We start from the raw sequence: 9,597 nt of genomic DNA, 5'->3' as shown, positions 1-9,597 counted from the left end.
ACTAAAGTACCCGGTTTAGTATGAACATGGTACTGTTAATTCAGTAATGAAACCAAGAGGTGGAACGGGTTTGAACTAAGAAAATTCCAAAGTAATTTTCCAAACGTACTCGAAGATTTAAGGCGATCAATTAACACCGATTATTTAATCACCAATGACAAACGCACGAAAACTATAGGCGTTTTATGGATTCAATTCTTGGATGGCGTCGAATATTCGAACCAGCAATTAACGCCAACAACAAAATTTCCATTGAAACGGTCAATATTGTTATTTGTAGCAAAAATGTTTGACCCTGATAGGGATTACTGGGCCCAATCACGACAGTGAGGGAAGATAAGTCGGCAAAAATCATGGCAATTAAATTAAACTGGGACGAATCGATCCCAAGAACTTTATAGCACCTGGTTCAAACTTATGAAACAAATGAAAAGTTGATAAGCATTTTTATACTATTTTTCTTGATACTAAGATATTTTCTTGGGTCGTATAAGTTTATCGCGTTTGAAATTGTCAAAACGTCGAAAACGATTCATCAACGAAGATCGCTGTTGTTTAGAACCGAGTCAGAAGCGTAGGCGGCGAATGTCAATGTAATGGGTAAATCTGATTTTTTCCTATGAAAAATAATGCCGAAGCTGCGTACTCCAGCATGTTGGATGCATGTTGATCCACAAAATGGTTTTCCGTGCCTGGTTATGGAGCTCATTTCTAAAAAACTGAATACGGCCCGAATCGTTACTTGTAAAGCTTGATTTCAGTATAAGTTCAAGTGCAGCAACTTTTATTTTCTTAGCATAAATAAATTTCAGTGTGATAAATACATAATCTAAAGGTATGGCAGAAAAATAAGAAGAAGGCAGGCACCCTAAGAAGAAGAAGAAAAAATAATCTAAGAAAAGATTTAATCGATGTGAATTCTTTCAAGAGGTCATCTTGAAGCATTCTATTTTCTTAACTTTTTAAGAGCACGATGGAAAAACTATCCACAAAGGTAACGTCGACATATTTTAAACCAATGCCAATGTGCGTTTTGAAAAAAAATATGAAAACTACAAAAATATGTAGGTATATATTTTTTTAAAGAAAGAATTTCCATCTGTTTTGATCGTTGAATGACTATACTGAACATACATCTTCAATTTCTATTTTCTTGCGGAAATTAGCTCTAAGTTTGAAACACTCTGTACAGTTGAACACTAATATGATAATGGAAAGTAATGTAGATCAAATTGTACATTATAAGGAAACCATGATGCTTTAGGTATAAGAAAATCTAAGCGTCACACATTTCATGGATTGTTACAAAATTTGCTTCTATTAGCGAAAAATTACAAAAAAAACACACGATCCTTTTAAATAATGAGTTTCATCCAATTTCCTAAATAGTACAAACTGATTTTCAATTTGCCTCAACAGACGTGTTAAAAGTCAAAAGCGCCTCTTATTTCTTTCAGATTAAAAATAAAGCCAGGTTATAAGGTTATATTTTCCGCATGAAAAGTATTTGCTCTTTGTGCACTTAGCGGATTAGAGCTCTCTGGAAACACAATATTGTGCTGAAGATTTTCCGCTTTAGGTATAGAGCAAAGAGCGTCCTCTAGTACATTTTCACTGTATTTCGCGAATTTCCTTTTCCATATCGATTCATGGAAACCTAGGCGAATGGAGTCGTTGTAGTGTTTGGGAAATTTCCGCAAGATGGCACCTAGATTGGGAAGAGAATACTAGGCCATACACAATTTTAAAGATTCATTTATATTCTAATAAAATAATATATACAAACGGGAAAAATTTGTAATAAAAACTGATACGATTTTTGTGTTACTTGTGGGGCTTCAGATAATAAATGGTGCCCTGCGTTTTTTTAAATAATTATATCAATATATCATGAAATTAAATTTATATTTTAATTTCAAGAATTATATATATTAGCACCTAATATAAAATATTGAGGTTTGAATAAAGTATTAAACCTCCAATTAGTAGCCATGTTTCTAAGTTCATTTTAAATTGGGAATGAGCAAACCTCAATGTGTTTTCTACCGACAATATTTTCAAATTCATAGATTTCTTCTGTTTTTCGCATTATTCACCTTTAAATCGCAGAAAAATTTAAAAATTCAATAAAATCTTGTTACCTGAGTTTTATGATTAAGTCATCTAAATTATTTAGTAACTACCTCAGTTTTATTTTCATCTCATCATAGCCGAAAAATGTCCAATTGCGTATAAATGTCTATTAATATTAAGAATTGACACATAATACTTATATTACAATATCAAAGGGGAATTATTTCCCGAATATAAATATTCTATATTTATAAAGCTTTTCTATTTCAAATGTCGTTAATATGTATTAATATCTGTTTCTTGTTGTAGTATAAAATATGGCCTTATGCGAAAATGAGAAGTACATTTTGACGGGTGTTTTAGAGGCTTTAACGGGTAACGACTTTTCCCATTGTAATATCCGATATTTATGTTCCGTAGATAATAGCAAAATTTAAGTAGTTGTAATATGAGCAATTTAATGGCTAACAGCAAATAGTCGATAACTAGCACACATTAATCCATTAATGGATGCTTCAATTCAAAATATTTTCAACTTTGAAAACTCATACCTTAGGTTACTTTTCAAATTGGCTCAAATTTTAACAATACCTTAGTACCTAATACTTAATGTACAAAACTTCCAGTCATAGTAAAATTACTACAAATTTCCTTTCAAATATGAGCCTTTCAAGAAATGTTTCAGTGTTTTCTACGATCAGTCAATCTATAAAATGAAGTTAATCCCTTTTTAATAATAAGATACTTTTTTAATGTGTTTATGTAAAAAGATGTGTGTAGTGAAATAAGGAAACTGTATCTGATCAAGGTAATCAATATTTGAAAAATTACAGGAGCATAAATAGGAAATTTCCCTATTTTTTTTCAACAGAGTCTTCTTATTTCTTTACCAATAATTTTTTTCTGGTATCATTACAATTATGCAGGAGGGTTCAAGTTGAAGGTCAATAATTTTAATAAATGAAAGAACACCAAGAAGCTTTCATTAGAGAACTTTATTCGCATGTTTCCTAACAGGGATACAACACAATAAATTAGAATTTATCAGAAGATGTCATCATTTAATTTGATTCTAATTTAATCAGTCATAAAAATTGACTTAAAAACCATTTTTTCCAAACTTTCACAACTTGCAGTTCTGTTAAAAACATCTGTAGTCAAAGTTGTTTTTGTTTTACCAGAACAACCATGTAAAATAATTTTTAATAGAAAAAATTAAATCATTGTTCGATAAAAATAATCAAAAAAATACTGTAGTAGTTTTCGTTCAAAATTCAGGCAATTCTTCTGCTTGTTTTGACTGAGAGCATTTACAGAGTTCAAAAATGTAGTTGAACAGTTGTGTAAAACTAATTTTTAAATTACGCAACAATATAGTTAATTAGCACCTGTAAATAACTTTTGTCTTCTTAAAGGTTTTGCCTCCTCAACATAGGAACCTCCTCCTGCTTTTTGTGCAAAGCAAGAAAATTATCGGCTGGGACGAAAACGCCAATAAAAAACAAATATTTTTGGACGGATCCAATGACTAATAGTAAAATATTGTTTGTCAGGACTTGGAGGAGGCCGGCAGTGCAAGCCTACATGCATTGATGAATTCATATTTTATTATTATAAAATTATGTTCAGTTAATAAGATTCGCAATGTTTTTTTTGTAATCTATTATATATTTTAGTCAATATTCAAAAATATACATATCGAAAGGCCATGCAAAAAAAATTCGACTTTGGTGACAGTAATAGATTTTCACTTTCAAAGAAATAAAACACCTTCTATTCAGTTATTTAAGGTAGCATTTTACTTCAGTTAGTTGGCTGATTATTTCCACTCTGAATATGCACAAAAATTATTTCTACACCAAATGCTCAAAACATAATAAATAAAAAAATAGTACATACCGCACGGCAATAGTTATAGTATTTTGCTTTTGCAACCAAATAAGCTTTCCGTTCTTTCAGAAGGTGCGCCAAACGCTGAGTTCTCTGAGCTGATGTCAACGGCCCATCGACACCATCATCATTGAATGTAATTTCCGGAGGAATGGGTAAAAAGTCGTCAACTGGAGGTGGTGACTGTCTTGGTGTTACCGTTGACAAGGGCACTGTTTTAGCAATTAAAGTTTCACTTCGTACACTCCACTGACTACTACCGTATTTTTTTTGATTCATTAGGTCACCAATACTTCCACGGACACTCACTGTTGTAGTACTGCTTAACAAGGATCTGGAGACGGTTGGATATGAGTGAGAAACCACAAACAAAGGCATAAACGAGATTTTAATGTATAAAATATAATAATGCTAAATGTTTAACCCGAAACATAGACTGTTTTTCCAATATTACTATTGTTTTTTTTATTCAAGAACATTTACACTGTCCAGATCGGAGATCAATCGTTTTACGAGTATAGTATGTTTAGAAAATATATTGAAATTTACTGTTAAATTAAACTCCCTCGAGGAATGCATAGAGGTACACGTGAATGTGATTTTACCAATGTTTTTTACCGCTCAAATTGGTATATATTTTTTTCTTTACAACTTTTATTGCTCACTTTTCAGGAAATCAGCCAATATTAGTTCTGTATATGTATATATGTATATGTATGCCAATATTAGTTCTGTATGTTTGCACTATACTCTCAAGTTTTCTCTGTTTTCACACTTGCAACAACAGATTTACGCAGTAAATTGAAATGGAATACTGACAACAGAAACATAATCCATGTGCTTTCTACACATAATCCATGTGTTTGTTGGATCTGTAATTTATTTTTAGAGTTTCATAAATAGCTATTTAAATTTAAAATAGTACTTCAAATAAATATTGTTAGGACAAACAGAAGGAAAAATTTTAAAGAAGAAAATGCAATAGTTTGTTGGAATTTGGCTAAATTTTTTTGGCATAAATTGGCATTCAACGTCTGAAGTTTCTGCTGTAAATATATGAAAAAATATATCCCACTGATTGGTTCCTATTTCATCATTTTTGATATATTCCATTTTTTAAAGTCTCTTACTATACGCCCCTTATTTTATTTTAATTAAAGTTGAAAGTTCGATATTTCCATAGTTTTATGGAAGTTTACTCATTACTTTAGATAAAGCGTCTATAATTTTACGTATTTTGCAGATAACCGACATTAAAGATTAATTATTAGAAATAAATATGTTATAAACAAAAATTAATATAAATAAGTCCCGGATGGAAGTAGAAATTTGCACATTAGCATACGTAAATTAAGTTGTTAAATGTTAACTATTGTTCATTAAATTTGTGGAAATACGTGAAAATTTGACGATTCTCAGATTCTAAATTCGATGTTCTAATTTAAGAGAGAAATTACAATTGCTCATCCAAACGTATTACTTTATGATCAGCCTCGATTTTTAATCTCCGTATTAAAATAATCTATAAATTAATTATATAAAAATTGAAAAATTAACACATTTAGGAATTGGCCTTGCGGATTATTTGTATCTGTTGATTAATTGAATAATTAGAACCTGTTCCTGATCATTCTTTGCGCCAATAGAACTTCTGGAAGTACTGCCTCATTTATTCTTTTGACAATTCATTATTGACTCTTCCACTGGTTTTTCCTAATATTTTCCCTTATTTAAGACAACGGATTTATCATCGAAGACTACAAAGATTTACGAAAAAAACATGTTCATATATTATTTTTATGTTTAGCATCAAAATACGGATATAACTAGGTTTATCAGTTTCTCACTCTTTCCAACCAAACTAACCTGGACATATAAGGACTGTGAGGCACTGAAGCCGGACTGGCAGACAATTTATGATTAGCTGTTGAGGATCTCACTAAATCGGGAATATTTCCTGGTAATGCAATTTTATCGATGTCAGACATACTGGAGCCACGACGCATCCGTAGCCTATCTTCGGTTTCTGTCATTTTCACTGAAACTTTCTTCCGAATTCGTTCCACCGATCTGGTATGATGCGACGGCGACTTCATGGTGAACGATTTTATTGCTAAAATTGAAGTCCAGTCGCTTGTCCAGTGATGATTTGCACTTTTCCGCGGAGAGTCATGCACTTGGGTCATTACCGGATTTTTTAGAAATAACGTTTTAATCCCGAAATACTGGAAAGCTATTACCAACTCAAATTAATTTCAACTTCATACAATCAAAAATATTGTTCGTTTGAAACTTGAAATATTCAGTTTCTGCGAAAGGACCACATGACTTGGATATTCTATCCTATAATTAAGAATAATATTGTAAACATTGGGTTTAGAATATTGAATAGAAGGATCCGTGTAAATCATTCACGTAAAACTTCCTAATTTACACATTTCATCAAATGAGCAAAAATTTCTAATAATTATTATGAAATCTGGCGGTATACAATTGAAGAAGAGAATTTCAGCAGAGTTAAAAGAATGTCGTCGAAACCTTGATACCAGAAAAAACTGCAATGATCAAATCCCTGCATCCTCTTGGCCAATAGACTTTATTTTTCGTTCATCGTGTTTATTTATTCATTTATCGCAAATTTTTACTTTGTTTTTTTGGCTGATCTCTTCATGTCCAGTTGTTTTAATAAATTTAGCAAATTCCTCAATTTAGCTTCATCATATTCACAACCTTTGATTATGATATCTAATTGAGAACTGAAGTAACCCATTGATCGCCATTAAAGTGATTCCGAACATTCTGCACTTGACAATGATAGAGATCGGGGTTCCGTAAATAGAAAACCTTTTCACACCGATTGGCAATGGCCAAAATATTGAATATATGAGGGCTGGCAAAGACAATTGTATCTGGGTCAATGTTTTGTAGATATTTTTTCCGCAGGAAGCAGAATTCCCATTAAGTAAATTGCATGCAAGGTGACTACAAATGAACCGGCTCTGAATGCTTATCACTTGTTGAACGATAACTGTTTTACCACAGCTGTTTTACTAATACTTACTCAGCTTTAATGTATTATTATTGTAAATGGAAATGTTATAATCTTTCATTAGCAGATATCAATACTTATGTAAAATAGCTCGTTAATACAGGTTGCCGAAGCATTAGGCCAAAGCACAATATGCATTAAACAAATACGAACAAAACATGTTTATATTTTGTTGATATAGAGGTCAGAAATATGATTGATATTTACAATATTATCTACTTCATTTTAATAAAATATATCTTCCCGTATTTTATCTGCAATTAGTCAAGTTGTTAGCTTAATTGATAATGGGTGCAATATAAATGATCCTGGAAATTCGCGTTTAATGGATAGCAAATATGTTTTCATTTGCAAGTGCTAATCGAAGAGAAATGTTGCCGTCACTCTACCATAGCAAGTGGTTGTTAACCTAATCCTCATCAACGCTTCATTATTTATCCGTCTTGGGATACACGGATACACGAATTTGATGTAATTCAATGCAAAAAAAACCGTATCTATAAAATAATTAGATAAAAGAACAAGCACTAGAAAAAGGAACTTTTCGGGTTAAGTATGCACTTTGGCACATTTATTAGGTCATATGTTGTTGTGCTGCGCTAAAAGCTTTCAGATTTCCCAAGAGGCCTTCATTCAATTTTGTGAGATTTTTGCAATTTGTCGTAAGAATAGCGGCCCTAATTTATCTGATATTGGTTTTTTTGCAGTATCAATAGCAGATGTACATGGTGCACAACAATAAAAATATCAGCAATTTTACCATGTTCGATATTTATAAGGTCGTAGATATTATTTTGAATTACAATGTCGATTTTGCCGTTTTTTATTTTCGTATCTACCACTATTGAGTCAACAAAATGTAGATTAGAACTTAGAAATTTGTGTTAATTTGTAATTTTGCAAACTTTCTTAAAAAAAATTTAAAATAATTATTCAAAGACGAATTAATTTAAATCATTCATGAAAAAAAAATTATGCAAACTATAAAAATCAACTAAACTCCTCCATCAAAACCGTTTGAAACTGTTACGCTCGATGACCTTAAAGTTGAAAACTTGTTGAATTCTACAAATATTGAGATGGAGCTGATTTCACACTTAATAATTATTGGACTTGTTTAGTTGAATTGCAGCATTGACTTGCGAAAACTAAATTAATGCATGATTGAAGTTGGCAAGTAGAAGTAAATTTCACTTGGGCATGCAGATTGCCATTGCAAAATCCATACAAATACATACGAAAGTTATAACTCGATTTGAGGGAATTTTTACCATGTCTGTTATCCGAATATGGAACGGGCATTTGATGTTCCAATATAAGTTTCATATTGAATTATTCTTTATAAATGTCAATTATTCACTTATACTTGCCGCAAAGTGTGCTGGCGCTATAAAAACTTCATACAAATTATATAGACTGTTTACATCACATCAATCCCGAATTATTTTCCAGGATTTTTATGCTTTGGTGTTCTGATATTTCTTTATTTTCATGCATGAACATGTGCAAAATTTCCATGTAATTTCTTCATTTTTAGAATTAAATTTTTAGTGATTCGTGAGTCTCAGGAGCGAATTTTAAAGCCAAAATCCTACTTTTTCAATAAGTTTCTTTTCATAGAAACCTGACTGTTGAGACAATCAGGAAAAGTAAAATTAAAGTGGGTACTTAAAACTGCCAAAAATCCGTATAATGCAATTAAAATTATTTTTCAAATAAAAGACTAATTGTATCCGAAAATTTGAAGTGAAACATACATATATGACCTATAAATCTTATATGGAGTCGAAAATCACTGCCCACTTTGAACGGTTTTTTACAGATAATGAGCCACAAATATAACTACAAGCAAAATCAGCACTCTCAGTTCCAACTTAATAAATAGTATTGATTAGGGTTAGTGGCATTTCCCTGTATTTTTACCCAAAAAATTTTAGTAGTTTAATGTTGAAAGTTTAAATTAAAAAATGTATTTTTTTGCTACATTTTTACTAGTTTTTCTCAATACTGAATATATCTTGCTATAAGTATCTTTGGGCAGTATAATTGCTGTCATCCCATGTTTTTGTTCACTGACTCAAAGTTTGGTAGTAAATATTTTTAATTTCAGAATATCTATCGACAATAGAAATGTGGATAAAAATTTCCAACTTTGCAAACTTTGACAACAACAAGCAAAAAAGTTTACAAAAACTGTGCTCTATTTTTATTAAACTTTTTTGAAACAGTAGTGCATTTGGCGTCAAAATTTTATATAATAAATCAGTTTTTTCATGTAGAATTATTTCGCATAAACGTGATATTAACAGAATTATGTCATGCAAGTTTAGCAAAGATATCAATTTATTTGCAGTTATAGTTACCAAAACTGTGTGCCTCCAGGAAGAGGCATCCATGAAAAAAAAATTAAAATGATAAGACATAAATCAATGCAGTCTTCAATTTCCCTGAATGTTTGTTCCTTATAATTCCACAAGTCCGAAGCACAATATTACTTTTACTCCACTTATGAGGAATTAACAAAAAATCTAAATGATAAATAGATATGCAAAAACATTGCTGATTGTTTTATGATTTTGGATTTT

The 9,597-nt window shown here is 31.0% G+C and overlaps 1 protein-coding gene across 1 annotated transcript; it reads right to left on the bottom strand.

Annotated features, from left to right (window-relative positions):
• Positions 1 to 3,972: 3,972 nt before the first annotated feature.
• LOC125505064 lies at positions 3,973 to 6,182 on the bottom strand (the record flags this gene model as incomplete). Its single annotated transcript, XM_048668003.1, has 2 exons — positions 5,830 to 6,182; positions 3,973 to 4,297 (listed from the first exon to the last, which is right to left on the bottom strand). Coding segments are annotated over exons 1-2 (645 nt in total), but the record flags the coding sequence as incomplete, so codon positions are not given.
• Between the last annotated feature and the right edge of the window lie 3,415 nt (positions 6,183 to 9,597).

This window comes from Dendroctonus ponderosae, unplaced genomic scaffold, assembly GCF_020466585.1.
Source record: "Dendroctonus ponderosae isolate FM_Combo_2020 unplaced genomic scaffold, Dpon_F_20191213v2 Dpon_F_20191213_68, whole genome shotgun sequence".
NCBI lineage: Eukaryota > Metazoa > Arthropoda > Insecta > Coleoptera > Curculionidae > Dendroctonus > Dendroctonus ponderosae.
The sequence above is the reverse complement of the archived record's forward strand: the minus strand, read 5'-3'. Positions and strand labels throughout refer to the sequence as shown.